Raw genomic sequence first — 16566 nt, forward strand, 5'->3', positions numbered from 1 at the left:
CATCAATGATGACCTATTGTAGTGGCAAGAAATAAAACCCACGCCTGGCTGCATGTGGCCAAGTGCTAGGAGTGGTTTCCAGTTTTTTGTCTACCAAGATGAGGTGAGTTTATAATGGTATTTTGTGATTATCACTTATTAGTATAGCAATAGATGTGGTTAATTCATCCAAAAGTTGATGTGGCTAATGCGCCATATTCTGCTTAGAATTGTTTAGACCAGCTTCTTGTGTATTCTTGTTCAGACCTTGCAGATTATGATGGATTTGGGTTAAGTATTTGACAAGGGAATGAAGTCATTTAGTGTAGGTACTAATTATATGGTCTTATAGGAGGCATTTTGGATTTAAGATGGATTTTTTGTCATCTGTTGTTATGTAGGAAAACTAGATTAAGGTCATAACAAATGTAGTCTTCATTTCCTTGCCATGACTTATTGGTTATAATTATTTCCTCTTATTTTTCTGATTCCTTCTTCTCTGATAAAGAAGAAGAGAAAAGGATTACTGGAGGGTTAAAGAAGCTAAAGGATATTTTATATCTTGAATATTAACAAGTGTGAATATTTAGTTATTTCTGCCATCCATTTAGAAATCTGTTGAGTATTCTGAGCATACATTATAGAGTTTCACTTTGGACTTACTTGACCAAAGTTGAATGGAGAATTGTGTTCTAGCTATCCTATTTTTGAATGATTTTGTAGTTTATAGCATGCTCAAATTTTATTGTCGGCGTGCACAGCTTTTTTTCCCCTTCTTTTCCCTTGGTGGCGTTTATGGGTGGAGGTTTGACCTATAGAACGAGAAACTGTATTACTGGATTACATTATACTTACCTGATTTTATTAGGAAGGTTCAGACTTGATTTTGGTCTGGGGTGTGAAATTGAAGCTTGAATACCTCATATTGAAATTTCCTCTCTCTCAAAACAACGATATGGTTGCTCCATTGTGGCCACTGACCAAGTTGTAGCAAGTTTGAGTCTGAAAACAGTCTGATGTAGGATAAACCTGGAAAGTAAGTTTTCCCATGAGGATAACAATGCTAACTAATGGTAGGCACCAGATAAACATTTACACCTAAAGGCTGTTAGTGGAGGCAGCAGCATACTTGAAAAGCATATACATTGGGGAAAAACAATTACAGTGAGCAATGAACAGTAGAAAACATAGGTTACATGCAGTCAACTGAACAGGCTACATGCAGTCAACTAAACAATATACAATTCAGGGGCTGTGAACAGCCTCTCTTGGCTGAGTTATGTAGCCAAGACTCCTAGTGGTAACAAAAGTAGATACTTGCTGATTCTGAAATTAGAAACTAACTTTTAGAAACTAAGAATGACATAAAATTAGTAACTAAAATTTGATCTTCATACAGTCAGAATCTTTCTTGAGATCCAGTGTGGTCCCCACTATAGATCCCATTCAGCCTGCACCTTGGAGCTCTTCTAGAAGTCTTTAGGCAATCTGGTTTTGGGTCGCTTGAAATCTTCTTGTAATATTCTCAATAAGGCCCAAAAAGGCTGTGACATCTTTATGTTATGTCCTAGCCTCCTAGGTTACAAATTCCTTTCTGATCTGCATTCTTTTTTTCTTTTTCTGAAAGCTCAAAGCAGTAAGTATACCATATGGTGGCAGATTCATTAACAGGAAAACACTTTTAACGGTAGGGAAATTCGATGTTGCTAAAATGATGGAATTTTTATTGAACTGTTTGTGGCTAATCTTTTTTAAGCCCCAAAAATTCATTAGTGCTTTTTATTTCTATTAAGTTTAAAATTTGTTTAAATTTATTTACTAGCAACTAGGTCAGAAGATGATAAATTATCAAGGTTGCAACCTTTTAGATTTGTCCGTGATTTCCAGAAGTTGATTTTAATCCACTTGATTTGGCAATGGATATTTCACAAAATGTTATCCTTGATGTTCGACAGGTAAGTGAAGAAAAGGATAATAAGGGGCCATGTTCTGGTGGAAACTTATTACCATATATGTAATTATTTTTCATAAGACCATCTTATTCCTTTTCACTGGCTCACCTGTGAAACATATTTATTTCCTTCCTAATTCTGATCTCAAGGAAGTCCTTTGTTTCTCTCTGATGCTTAAATTCCTGCATATTTGTCTCCCTTGCTTTTCTGTGTCCCTTATCATGTGTTCAGAGTGAACAGCACTGGCTCATCTGCTGCCATGGCCGCCACTTAACTGAACTTCCCTCATTCCATGACATCTGAAGAGAGTTGATGATAAGAGCATGTTTTCATTCGATTTTTGAGGTTTCTCTATGAACCCAATCTTTGCTTGATACTGGAGTTCGATAAGCAAAAAGAGAAAGTTCCTCTGCAGTCTGCAAATTTCTGCTTGCAGCCGAGTTTAATATGAGAAGGAAATCAGAGAATTGTACCTCTGTCTGAAGTTCCTTCAATAATCTGTCAAATTTAAATTTCACGATGTTGATACAAGGGAAAGATATGGTATATGAGGAATTTCTTTCTCTGAACTTCCAAATGAGCCAGGTTGACTGCAGATTGGATAACTTTCACATTTGTGGCTTCCTTTCCTTCAAAAGCCCCCTTCCTAACATAGCCTATCCAAATTTACCTTTACATCAACATTTTATTCTAGTATACACATGTTCATATAATACCAGGTGGCTATAAGAACAATTTAAGTAATATCTTATGCTATTTTGTGCTACTGTAGCACTTTCCATTGATGGGTTATGATTTTGTTGTTCCAAATGTATATCTTGCATAGTTGTCAAGGTGCTAGGCCAACCAAGGCAGTGGAAAAGGTCAAAATACAAGGGGGAACCAATTAGGCGAGCAAGGTGTCCAAGGCGCCTGGGCCAACCAAGGCACCTTGAGATCAAGGCACTACCTTGACAGCTACAATATCTTGTTGTTACATTCACTTCAAGCATGTAGCTGACCCCATTTAGCTGGGAGAGGCTTGATAATGATGATGATGGCATTCACTTCAAGCAGGTTAATATGTTATTTTATACACAATTGGGCTAGTACCTAGTATTTTGTTTTTGTGGATACCCTTGTGAACTCTTATCTAGTTTGCTGTCTGCTTAAGTTTTGTACGCTTGATTTGTTTTGCAGTCATTCTTATAAACTATTAGATTCCTTGTACTGTTATTGCTTTCAAGTTTCAATAGTCTATTGTTCTATTCAGTACCTTCTATTCAGTACCTTGTATTATCTCCATTGTATGAGTTTGTGTTGTGGTACACATTTAAAAGTAAAATCCTCAAGGATTAAGGAGATAACTAATTTCTAGATCTTTTTGGTTGCAATATTATGCTGCAGATATTTTTGTATGGTGGCTATTCCAAAGAAATTTCATCAGATAAGAACAACAGCTCTGAGAAAGGAATTGTTCATTCAGATATGTGGTCCCTTGATCCAAGAACTTGGGAATGGAACAAGGTTCTTATAAATTCTTTTCTTTACTTCTTCCTGGTAAATAATAGGGAATTTATATATGAAAATCCAAGTCATAGGTTCTTATAATTTCAAACTCCTTTAGGGAAGTTCCTTTCTCATTTGGATTGTGCGTTACTTCATCTAATGTTGGTACAGGTTCTCTGTTATCGATTTAAATATAAAGGGTATTGCAACATTCTAGGATTCGGTTTTCCTGGCCCCTCTCCCTCTCCTGCTCACTTAGCTGGTTCAGACACTTTTATCTTCTTTTATGAATCTGACGTTAAGAAGTCTATTATAATCATCATGGTGCAATCCTTGTTGGTGACTTGGTGTATGTTAGGCCTGCAAGTGTATAATTGTAAATCATAATGTTATGTACTCCCGGTAGGTTGCTCTATTTCATAATGGGGGTGGGATTTTATGGGTTTGAGTAACCCAGTGGTTATTAGGGCCTTGTTCCAGGCTTGGGCTGCTACTGCCCCTTTAGTTTCTCATCAATACAGTCACTGCCTTCCATTGATAAAAACAAAATTTTCATGTGAACAAGGGTTGTTATTCACTTATTTGGGTAGGTAGGTTGGTATTTTGAGTTCAAACAATATGGTGTAGGATTACCATTTCAGCTGGTTAACAATTCCCACTAAATAAATAAGACTGCAGCACATGGTTTATACTGAAGTTGCTAAAATATTTGGAACCCAAAATCAACTGGTCCAGTGTAAACAAAATTCTGGCTTACTGTAATATCCAATGGAAGGAACAAAAGCGGAAAATCCCAAATTTCCTGTGACATTCTATGGCAGGATCTGAAGATTTTCACTGATCACCAGATCAGCAGGCTTGATCCACTTGAACGTTTGGGTGTAGGAGACAAATAGAGAGGGAAATATGCCCTAGAAATATCACTCCAATCCAATGATTGGGTTATGTGATGACCAAGTCTTTGAAATAATCTCCAATAACAGAGCATTCACAGGGAGAAATAAATTTGAATTTAATTGTCAAATCAATTTGTCAGGCCAGCATCTTGGTATGGTCTATAATTATGGTTGAACCTGTCAAAGAGAAAAGGGGATTAAGAAAAGGTGAAACTCTTATGTTGATATAGGAGATTGTAACTGAACTTTGCTGCTAAAGGTGGTCCACGAGGATCTTTTTGCTATCTTGGACTCTTTAATTTGGTAAGCCTCTGTCACAGAAACTACAAATTAGAAAGTAGAATCAACAGGGACTTTTAATTTGATTGGAAAACTTGCTGATCTGATCTGGAGTTGACTGGGAAACCAATGCCACAAAATACATTCAAATCTATATGACCTCCTAGGGAACATGATGGATCACCCTTTTGGAGCATAAACTATATTTTTTGGGGATTTTCTTAGCTCAAAATATTGTTTGTACAATGCCTGTCCAGTGGTGCTGTGTAGTTTTTATGTACTTGTTCCAACTAACTTTCATTCTATGCTTCCAATATCAGATCTTGGCAAATGTGCCCCCCCTCTTTCATGTAGGTCGTTGCTATTTTGCTGTATAACCTTTCCCTCCCTTCCCTTTACCCTAGAATCTTTCGACTTGAGGAAGAAGAAGAGATCCTGCCAAACCTAGTAAAACCACATGACAATATTGCCAAACAAAACATGGAAATTTCCAAAATAAACTTATATTAGAATTAACTGTCTGTCAGGTAATGTACAATACAACAATAGATAACACATCTTCATTTATTTTCAACTTTATATTTTCTCAGAATACTCCTGTTTACATAGGTTGTTACATTTTTATTTACCTCTCCAGAAACCTAAAGAGTGCTAACACTTACTATTAGTTGATTGTAGTGGTTTCATGAGATTCCTGTGTCTTATCATTTATTTCAACTGATAAAGTCATGAAGCTGTATTTTATCATTGACTCATTGCATAGGTGAAGAAAAGTGGGATGCCACCTGGACCTCGTGCTGGATTTTCTATGTGTGTACACAAAAAGCGGGCTTTGCTATTCGGGGGTGTAGTTGATATGGAAATGAAAGGTCAGTATTTTCTTTTTCTTCTGCCAAGAGAGCATTTATTAATCCCCTCCCTCAGTCTTCACGTATGTGTCAATTGTAGGAGATCAAACACGTTTGGTGCCCTCTGCCAAGAGCACAGTTATCAAGGTGCCATCTAGGCGATCTTATTAAATGTTCTATTTGTTGTACCTCACTAGAAGCAATGAACCACTGGTCTGTATTGGTAAAATAATGAGGAGAGATGCAACATAATATTTAATTTAGCGTGGAAAAACGTTAATTTGTCCATAATATGGAGCTTCAAACCTTGCCTGAAAGCTCCCATCGAGCAACAAACCTGGGAGTTAGCTCCATTTAGACGTCCCCTTGAAGATCACCATGGAGAAAAACATTTTGGACATCCAATTGGTGAAGAGGCCAATCAAGATTGACAACCACAGAGTTAACCATACGAGCATCTGATTGTAAGATCTCAAAGTAGTCACTCTGTATGTTTTGAGTATAGCACTTCGCAACCAACTTAGCCTTTGGGCGTTGAACAGAGGAAGATATTTAACAGCATAAATCCAGTGGTGATGCATCAGATCTTTACCAAGAGGTAAATCCACAAGAGATACTGATGCAGAATTGAAGACATATTTACGAAAGAAGAAGCCCATTGGGTTAGGCCCATCAAAGGCCTAAAGTTGTCACCTGAATTAACCCATGGCTTTCATGGGCTAGGGTTGTTTTAGTGGGTTAAAGTTAGCCCACATTTGTTGAACTTCATAGTTTAGACCTAAGCCTAAGTCTAGTTTTTAGAAAGTCAATAAAAGGGGCTTTAGTTTGAGAATAAAAACTCTTGTCAAAGGGTTCTCCTTTGTCAAGAGTTAGGTAGTAGTTGAGTATTAATAGGTGGTGGTGTTAGCTAGTGGTTGGATGTTGCCATTAATGTTTATGTCTCTTTGTGCTATATAAAGAGACTTATGTAAGTGTAAAGACACACTCATCTTTAAATCAAATTGCTTTGTTAGATTCCTTCTCTATGGAGACTCCTTGTGTTTGATCAGGTAGGTTGGTGTTTGATCAATCGATCCACCTTGCGGTGTGAGCCCGGTGTTACTTTGTTGTCCTTATTGTTCTCTCGATTCTCTTATATTGTTCCATCCTTTTCTTCTTTATAGTCTTTTTTTTGAAGACCTATTTAGTTTGTTCTTAAACCAATATCCTTGTTCTACCACTCCGGTTTTAGCCTATCTTTATATCTGAAGTTTATTTATCTTAAGTCTATCAAATCTGAAGTGAATTTGTGAGGTCCTATTTGGCTCTGTTTTGATCATTCAAATACGTACTACATTATTTGGTATCGCCATGACGGGAGTGAATCTGGACCATCAATCCAACTAATCCTATGGCGCAATGATGGAGATGGTTCAACAACTAGCAGCCAATCCTGAACCGAGATGGATGAGAGTTCTTAGATGGAGGCCGAGTTGCTGCCTCTACTCTGTTCCTCACCCTCCACTTGGTGAGAATTCCATCCGCTCTTCGAGCCAATTTTCTGCTCAAGATATGGGAGGGACCCCGGATTCCTTGTGCAACCAACTTTTGAGGAGCACCTACGGTTATTTTGTGGAGAACAACCTACATTCAATAAGCATGTTGGTGACTCTCACGGGGTTGCTTGAACTCAAGAATACTCGGTGCATGATCCTCAGTCTTTTATGATTGGTTGGGCGTTGGATGACTATTTTGATTGGTATGAACTCTGGAGGTCGAGATGAGCTAGCATGTCCGGCTGGTTGGAGCTGCACGTGAATGGTGGAGCTGCGATATGATTGGAAGATCGTGGTAGGCTCCTACTCGTGGGAGGAATGGAGGCGGAGAGTCTTGTCATCTACTTTTCGATTGCGACTACAAGACAAGTTAAATTCTCTTCGCAAGGGAACTTGTCGGTTGCGAATATATGGACAATTTGACTCTCTTTCTTCTCGTCGGGAATTCGAGAGGGGAGTCCAAATCTTGTCACGTTTGATTGGGTTTACGGCCTGAAATCAATAGGGCCATTGGCGTTGTGGATGTAGAGCGTGCGGGATTGTTTTGGGCCCTCGTGCGGAAGAATTATTGGCATCCAACAACAAAGGTTTGGATACCGCCGGGAGGCTAGGCTTTTCCAGCACCAAAACCTACAACAACAACCCCTACTCAACCCACATTTCCTACCCGACAAGATAGGGCAAGGCTCCTATGACTAGTGGCGCCAAGCACAATGTTTTCACGGGTTGGACATTATGCTAAATATTGCCCACACCGTCGATTAATGCTGTTGTCTGAGATAGAGTTAGCGGAGGAAGATCCTATCTATTCCCATACCCGCTCGATGATGGCGACTATGGCGGAGCTGCATATGATGAGGATGATGCTAATAGAGGTGATGCTTATGGCATTCATATAGTACGCATCTTGGTGGCTGAACCAAAGGAGAGGCTGGGGCGCAATTGTATCTTCTACAGCCGTATGAAGTCCGGAGATAATACCGCTTTGGTGATAGTTGACGTGGGAGTTGTGTCACGTTACTTCGCACCTTTACAAAGAAAGCAAACTTGAAGGTGGAGAAGCACCCTCACCATATCGGGTATCCTTGCTGAATGGGAATACTCGGAGGTAAATCAACGGTGTTCCTACCACTGAAGCTCCATCATATGAGGAAGATGTATGGTGTGATGTAATCCCTATGCATCTTATTGATGTTCTGTTTGGTCGAGCCATGGATGTATGATAATGACTTATGGTCGGGGGGAAGAAAAACCAATGTGTATTCAAGTTCAAAGGACTTCACACTATCCTCCACCCGTCAATGTCCCAGCTGAAATCGTCACGGAGGTCCTTGAGGACCAACCAAAGGGGGACCGATGAAGCACAAAAGTTGTTGTCCATACCGCAAAAGAAGCTGCTGGTTGTTCCTCACAGGAGTTCATTCACACTAGCCATGATACGGGGCTGGTATTGGCTCTTGTCACGGGTAGTCACGCCTCCACCGAGGCGACATTCCCTCCACCCATCAAAGAGTTACTTTCTGATTTTTCTGATGTGGTTCCCGATGAGTTGCCTAATGAGCTACCTCCTATGCGCGATATTCAACATGCCATTGATTTGGTACCGGGTTCGGTGTTACCAAACCTACCGGCTTATCGCCTTAGCCCAACGAGCACAATGAACTCAAAAGCGGTGAATGAGTTGCTACTAAGGATTCATTCGAGAGCTTAAGTCCATGTCTGTACCGCTTCGACTCCAAAGAAGGATGGCTCTGGCGCTGTGTGTGGACGGAGAGCAATCAACAAGATTACGGTTAGTATAGGTTTCCTATAACGCGGCTTGATGACATGTTGGACATGCTATCCGGGGCTAAGATCTTTTCTAAATTGGATCTTAGAGTGGCTATCATCGATTCGTATTCGGCCGGAGATGAGTGGAAGTCGCCTTCAAGACCAAGGATGGACTATTCGATGGAAAGTCATGCCTTTTGGTTTGCGATGCACCTAGTACATTCATGAGGGTGATGACACGGTACTCCGTCCTTTTATTGGTCGATTTTTGGTCGTATACTTTGATGATATATTGATCTCGCATCCGATGTCACATCGATCATCTCGGCAGTCTTGGAGTGCTTCGCCTGAGAGCTATACATCAATCTCAGAATGCTCCTTTATGCTGCCAAAGGTTGTGTTCCTTGGTTTTATTGTCTCTCCGGGGGTTGAGCTGATCCGAGAAGATAACAAGTATACGTTGGCTACACCAAGACAATCACCGAGGTTCGTAGTTTTCATGGACTTGCATCGTTTTCGGAGATTCATTCGAACTTTAGTGCGGTCATGGCACCTATTACCAGTGTTTGAAGCAAGGCAAAGGTGAGTTCAGTGGACGCGCCACCAAAGCCTTTCATCTTATCAAGCAAAAGATGCGGCTCCAATACTTCGCTCGATTTTGACCGTAAAACCAAACGAAACCGTGTCGAAAAAAAATCATTGGTTTCGGTCAAATCCTCAAATTTCGAGGTTTCGATCAAACCTCAAATTTCCCTATTGGGTCGAAATTGGGTGAGCCTCAACCGGCTGGAAGTTTGCAAATTTCAAGTTTCGATCAAACCCTCAAATTTCGATCAACTCACGGTTTTTGGTTTAATTAACCCTAACCAGCCGGTTCACGTTATAAAAAGTCATCATCTTCGATCGAAACTCGGGAAACCGAGTTTCGATCGAACGCAGCGACAATTTCACCGATTTTTCACCATTTTTCACCATTTTTCGACATTTCTTCATGGTTTTGCATGATTTCAAGTAGATTCAAGCCCTCCTTTGCTGAAATCGGCACTTGTTGGTTGTTTTTTCCATGGTTTGAAGCTCTATTGGAAGGTAACCTAGCTTTGAATCTACTTGTGAACAGTAGTTTCCTTGCTTTTAGCTTCATTTCCTTGGGTTTTTAGCTTCATTTCCTTGCTTCTCTTCTTTCCCCTTGCTTCTCTTCTTTCCCCTTGAAATTCTTGTGTTTTTAGCATCGAGTCTTGCTGCAAGTTGGCTCATGTATTCCATTTACAGCTTTAAAAAAATTAAATCTTTAGTTGTTTAGCATGCTTAATAGATGTATTCCATTTACAGCTTTAAAAAAATTAAATCTTTAGCTGTTTAGCATGCTTAATAGATGTATTCCATTTACAGCTTTAAAAAAATTAAATCTTTAGCTCATTAGCTATTTAGCATGCTTAATAGAAGACTTACAGAGAATATGTTCAAGTTGGAATGTTCAATGTTGGATGTCTGAATTTTGATCCAGAAATTTTGGTACATAACTTGTTAATGAAATATGCCATTATCTTGTTCTCTCTTCTCTATTGTTGTTCACTTGTTCCATTATAGTGCAAGCTTAAATTGAAGAATTTTTCTTAGTTTTTGTATTTAGATTAGATGTTAAACAGTTAAAGTATTAATGCTTTGATTAAAATTTAAGTGTTGGACTGTTGGGTTTCTATTTTAAGTTTTTAACGGTGATTATTAAATATTATGTATGTTTGTATCGGAATTCGATTCGCACAAGCTTTTGAGTTTTGAGTTGGAGATTCAGATAAAACACAATGTCACATAGCTTCGCTGGTAGCCTCACAGATGATAGGAAAGTCAGTGTAAATATTGTTTAAAAGATTGGATCGTGGCCACTAGACTAAAATCCATCTACGGAGGGGACCCATGTGTTGGATGCCCCAATGTCCCTTATGAAGTTAAAGTGGCAATGGCAAGTATGTGAAAGGAGGGCAGAGAAGAGGCACAAAAGCAAGGGATCGTTAGCCTCTTGAGGAGGTGGAGGTGGGAGAACAAATGTGATCTAGATCCAGCTGATGCATCATCCCAGAGGCGAGAGATGGAGAGAGTACTCGGATGAGTAGGAGTCTTATAGACTCATGAGATCGGAGGACACAGCCGTGGGTGCGGGGTCATCCGGAGATCCGGATGTTGGGAGGCAGTGGAGCAGCTCCGTGAGGAGGAGCGGAGTACCAGAGTCGGTTCCATTACCGGGCCCCACGTCACGACCTAGTGCCACATCTCCGCTTCGACCCTGAGGCCATCCCGATGTGCATCTCGCCCGATCGACTTGTTTGCAGGCCCGGTCAAACGAAAAATTAAAGCATATGTGGGGTAATGTGAGGACAAGGTGGGGATGGCCTTTTCTGTGGCATTATATCACTGTTCCGCAAATCTCACGGGCCTTATTATACGGCGATGGTGGATGAGATTTTCTGGGCGTGGGTGGTTGGCCACCCCTATGAGATATATAATGTATATCTCCCACGCTGAGGAAGAGTTAGCCTCTTGATGGCCTTAAGCCAATGTGGATGCACTATGGGGTGACTGTGTGTGTGATGGTTGGCTGGTCCCCTGGCGTCTATCATCATTTTATGTTGTTGTGATGGGAGGACTTTCCTCAGTCCGTTGATGCATCCGGTCCGAGGATGCAATACATATATGGGTTGTTGAAGAATGTGGTAAGAGGTTGGAGTCACACGTGGTGCAGTTTGCTGATAATGGCCCAATTTCAGAGGCTAGGATGAAGTTGATGGAGGATCCCGTATAGGCTCTTTTGGACTCCTTGTGCGGCACATTGTATTGATTTGATGCTAAAAGACATGGGGAAGTCAAATTTGTAAGAATGTGGTTCCGGCTCAAATGTGACCACATTCGTATATAACCATGGATTTGCTTTGGATATGTTGAGGAGGACATGTGGTGGTGATTTGGTGAGGCCTGGTCCAGTTTGCCACAATTGGATTTCCTTGAAGAGTTTTCGAAGAAAGCCCAACTACTGCTATGTTTGCATCTGAAGCTGGTTTGCTTCCCCATCATCACCCGAGGCGGCTGGGCTACCATATCCGTGATAGCTTCGGGCAAATCTAAGAGTTGTTATCAGCTTCGACCACTGTGGTGACAGTCTTGAGTTGGTAGATCCAAAACCAACTTTACCACATATATGCTCTTGAGATGATGAAGGAGATGGTTAACAGTCTATCCTAGGGGCAACCGTTCCTTAACATCATCCGAGGTGGGAAGCTTCATCCTTGCATTTGGCTGGTGAGTTGAAGTTATTAAAATTTTCTTATTACTTAAATACTTAATTGTTAATAACGTATACTTATTATGTAGTTTTATAGTTTCTTACCATCTCTTTGTTGGCTTGTTTGATAGCCTATTATTTGAACCCCTGTACCACTCGAAACTTGGGATGAGGACTTTTCCCTCCTAGTATGAGGTTGGACCGGATCCAACAGCATTAATTAATAATAGGTAAGCTGTAGTTGTGACTTGTGAGATGCTAGTAGTCTAGTCTTGATTGCTATACTTGTTTCTTATTACTAACTTTGTATTATTTATCCTTAAAGGCTTTTGAGATGCTCTGGTAGCTCTCCTCTCCTTTCCTGACACCCTCTTTGTCCTTTCTTATCTAATCTTGTGCTCTTTAGTTTTGACACATTTATTTTTACTTTATTATTGGTTGTTATGTTTCTTCTTGTCTCTACGTTGCTCGGAGTACTTGTTAAGATTCTTTCTCTCCCATCTTCCCACCGCTGCGCGTCGAGCCATTCATCTCATTCTCACCTTTGGGGTGCTGGGGTCTTGTTATTTCTTATTTGGGTTGAGAGAGAGCCTTGGTTGGTCCGGTATGGGGATAGATTTTTCATCTTTGCCTGATGATGATGGGAGGAGTCCCCTTTTGGTGTCCCTTTTGGATGAGGCGGGAGTCCCCCTCTTCCGAGTGGGAGCTGTGTTATTTCTTGGCCCGGGGAGGTCCCGCCTCCTCCCTTTTCCACACCCTGCATCCTTCGTGGGATATATTATATGGTCTGATGATGATGATATTCTCCCCCCTTCCATGATGCCTGTGTGATGATGGACTTGGTTCCCTTGGTGACTGGAGTGTGTGATGATGATGATAATATGGTGGTGGTGGTGATGATGATGTGGTGGTCCCCTCTTCTACCACAACCCCCCGGCCCTTTCCTGCCTTTTCCAGTCTTCCCCTGCTCCCTTCCCCTCTCTTTCCCTTCTCGGGGCCCTGGCTGGGTTGTGACCTTCTCTCGGGTCTTCTCCCTTGTTCTTCCTCCTTCTTCTTTCGGCTCCCTCGGTCCTCCCCCTTCCCCCTCTCCGTGCCTCTTCTTCGGGCTTTTTCTCTTTTCGTTTCCTCTTTGCTCTTGGGTCTTTTTTCCTCTCTGGGCTTTGTCTGGGTGCCTTTCTCTTTCCCTTTTTCTCTTGGGTCCCCCCCCTCCCCCGTTCTCGGCTTCCCTTCCTTTGTCTTCCCTCTCTATCTTTCTTTTCCCCTTCTTTTCTTCCTCCCCTCTCCTGTCTTTCTTTCTTTCTTCCCCCTCTCTCCTGGTCCCCTCCTTTCCCCTTTTTGTCTTCCTTTTTTTTTTCTTTCTTGTTCTTTTCTTTTTTGTTTTTTGCTTTTTTCTTTTTTTCTTTTTTTCTTTTTGCTTGTTTTTCTTTTTTTCTTCTTCTCTTTCTTTGTTTTTTTCTTTTCTTGTTTTTTCTTCTTCCCCTTTCTTTTCCCCCCCTTTCTCCTTCCTTTTCTTCTCCTTTCCTTTTCTTTCCCTTTTTTTTGGAGGTTTGGGAGGTCACTTTGGCAAGGATAAGACTATCATCAAGTTACCGATCGGTATTATTGGCCCCATATTGCAAAGGATGTTGATCATGTAATCAGGATCATCCTACCGGACCAAGCAAAATACGGTTTGTACTCACCATTACCGCTCATGCACCTTGGATTGATATTAGTATGGTTTCGCTTGGGCTACCCTCCACAAAAGAGCGATCCGACTCCATCTGGTTGTGGTTGACCGATTCTCAAAGATGGCTCATTTTATACCATGTCGAAAGACCTTGATGCATCTCACATTGCAAAGATATTCTTTAAGGAGGTTGTACGACTACATGGACTACCAAGTAGCATTGTCTCGGATCGTGACGTCAAGTTCACGAGCTACTTTGGAAGACATTGTGGCTGAAAGTAACACAAAGTTCGGTTTCAACCCATTCCATCCCAAACCGCGGCGAAGTGGTGAATCGAGCTTGGGAAACTTCCGAGGTGTTTGGTTCGTGACTATGAAGACATGGCCGTCCATACTTGACATAGCTGAGTTTGCTTACAACAGCTCGATTAATCGTCGCGTCGTACTCCTTTGAGATTCTACTTGAGTTCAACCCCGACGGCCTATAGACCTCATTCCATTACCACCACAAGCACGTGTAAGTATTGAGGCTGGCGAGTTTGCGCCATATCACGAGGTACATGCTGATGTTCGCCGAAGAATAGCTCTCAACAATGATGTCTACAAGGCTACGCAGATCATCATCGACGATATGTGGAGTTTCAACCAGGAGACATGGTGATGGTTCGTGTCAACCCGAAGGTTCCAACATGGGGTCAACAACAAACTCCATCCAAAGAAGATGGGTCCATACAAGGTGCTGAAACGCATTGGACCGAATGCTTATGTACTCGAGCTACCGGAAGAAATGAACATAAGCAATGTCTTCAACGTGGCTGACTTACATCTTTATGTAGGACACCACTCGATGATGGAGACACCAACAAATGTTGAGGCTGCCCCAACTCAAGCCACCAATCAATGACATCATTGAAGAGGTTTTGGATGACTCTTACAAAACCACTCGTCGTGGCACTGGATACCATGCTTTCCTCGTCAAATGGAAGAATCGTCCACGACATGATAGTACTTGGATTCATGCTGATGATTTCAAGAAAGTCGATCCCGATTTGTATGAGCGTTACATGTCCTTCATTCATTCGTCGGAGCGAATGTTTAAAGCCGGGAGAGTTGATGCGAATTGAAGACATATTTACGAAAGAAGAAGCCCATTGGGTTAGGCCCATCAAAGGCCTAAAGTTGTCACCTGAATTAGCCCATGGCTTTCATGGGCTAGGGCTGTTTTAGTGGGTTAAAGTTAGCCCACATTTGTTGAACTTCATAGTTTAGACCTAAGCCTAAGTCTAGTTTTTAGAAAGTCAATAAAAGGGGCTTTAGTTTGAGAATAAGAGAACTCATTGTCAAAGGAGTTCTCCTTTGTCAAGAGTTAGGTAGTAGTTGAGTCATTAATAGGTAGGTGGTGTTAGCTAGTGGTTGGATGTTGCCATTAATGTTTATGTCTCTTTAGAATGCTATATAAAGAGACTTATGTAAGTGGTAAAGACACAACTCATCTATTGAAATCAAATTGCTTTGTTAGCATTCCTTCTCTATGGAGACTCCTTGTGTTTGATCAAGGTAGGTTGGTGTTTGATCCAATCGATCCACCTTGCGGTGTGAAGCCCGGGTGTTACTTTGTTGTCCTTATTGTTCTCTCAATTCTCTTATATTGTTCCATCCTTTTCTTCTTTATAGTCTACTGCTGTTTTGAAGACCTATTTAGTCCTTGTTCTTAAACCAATATCCTTGTTCTACCACTCCGGTTTTCAGCCTATCTTTATATCTGAAGTTTATTTATCTTAAGTCTATCAAATCTGAAGTGGATTCCCTGTGAAAGGTCCTATTTGGCTACTGTTTTGATCATTCAAATACAATACTACATTAGATACTGTCTGATGTGATAACAAATTTTCCATCTCAATGTCCCTAGCAACTTTTGACCTAGTATGAGTCCATCGAATAAAGCTTCATGATGAGAGTTAAGAATAGTAGCATGATGGAATAGATTAAGGCTTGGGCTGTGCTTGAGCTACGCCGCAGTCAAACACCCCCACCCCCTTTTCTAAACTTCAATTTGGAACTCAAAACATTAGACTTGGTTGGCTATGTTTTTGGTGGAGTGGGTTGGGCTTGTCCTGATCTGGACTTAGGTGCTTCGGTTTGTGTCCCAATGTTTGTTCCTTGGTTAATTCTTTCATTTTTATCAGAACAAAATGTTGTATTTGAAGCTTGAAAGTTCTTTTCCTATTGATAAAAACATTAGAGGGATGAGGTCCTCCAGGCTCCAGCATCATGTTGTCTTGTCAGTAATGAACAGAATTTGTGCTTCAACATAAGGTTTTCTTGTCATTAATAAACAGAAGATAGAAAGGCTTGCTAGTCTTAAATAAATTTTTGTTGGTAATGCTTAGTTGAGTTAATTTGACTTCATCCTACTAGGGACAAATCCTCACCGAATGGGAAAAAAGTGATTGGATCCAGTGAGTTACTAAGCCAACCCTGTCTAAGACAGCAGTTTTTATGAGACAAATGCAGCAAAAATCTTTGAAGAATGTGCTTTTTGCTGATTAGTTATGTATAAAGCTCAGGCATGTATAATTTTAATTAGCAATAAAATGCCATATGTGTTGCACTTTCTTTTCCCCCTCCTTTCCCTTTTGAATGCTGGCCGAACTTAGGTGCTTTGGACATGCTGAATGCCCAGTAGAGGCCAAAAAGTATACTAGAAACTCGCCTTGGTGAGTTGCTCAAGCTCTTTGATGCAGAATTGAAGACATATTTAAGAAAGAAGAAGCCTATTGGATCAGGCCCATCAAAGGTCTAAAGCTATCACCCAAATCAGCCCATGACTTTCATGGGCTAAGGCTGTTTTAGTAGGTTAAAGTTAGCCCACATAT

At 40.9% G+C, this 16566-nt stretch overlaps 1 protein-coding gene across 1 annotated transcript in view; it reads left to right on the top strand.

Moving 5' to 3' along the window:
• The window catches only part of LOC149006426 (Galactose oxidase/kelch repeat superfamily protein), a 44636-nt gene that overhangs the window by 8739 nt on the left and 19331 nt on the right, over positions 1–16566 (top strand). Inside the window, exons 9-11 of the mRNA XM_089164513.1 lie at positions 23–103; positions 3318–3437; positions 5358–5463. Of these exons, the coding sequence (XP_089020639.1) occupies positions 23–103; positions 3318–3437; positions 5358–5463 (307 nt within the window). The remainder of the gene's footprint in view (positions 1–22; positions 104–3317; positions 3438–5357; positions 5464–16566) is intronic.

The sequence above is a fragment of the Hakea prostrata genome, chromosome 8, assembly GCF_041222555.1.
Source record: "Hakea prostrata isolate BN-2017 chromosome 8, UWA_Hpros_2, whole genome shotgun sequence".
Lineage (NCBI taxonomy): Eukaryota > Viridiplantae > Streptophyta > Magnoliopsida > Proteales > Proteaceae > Hakea > Hakea prostrata.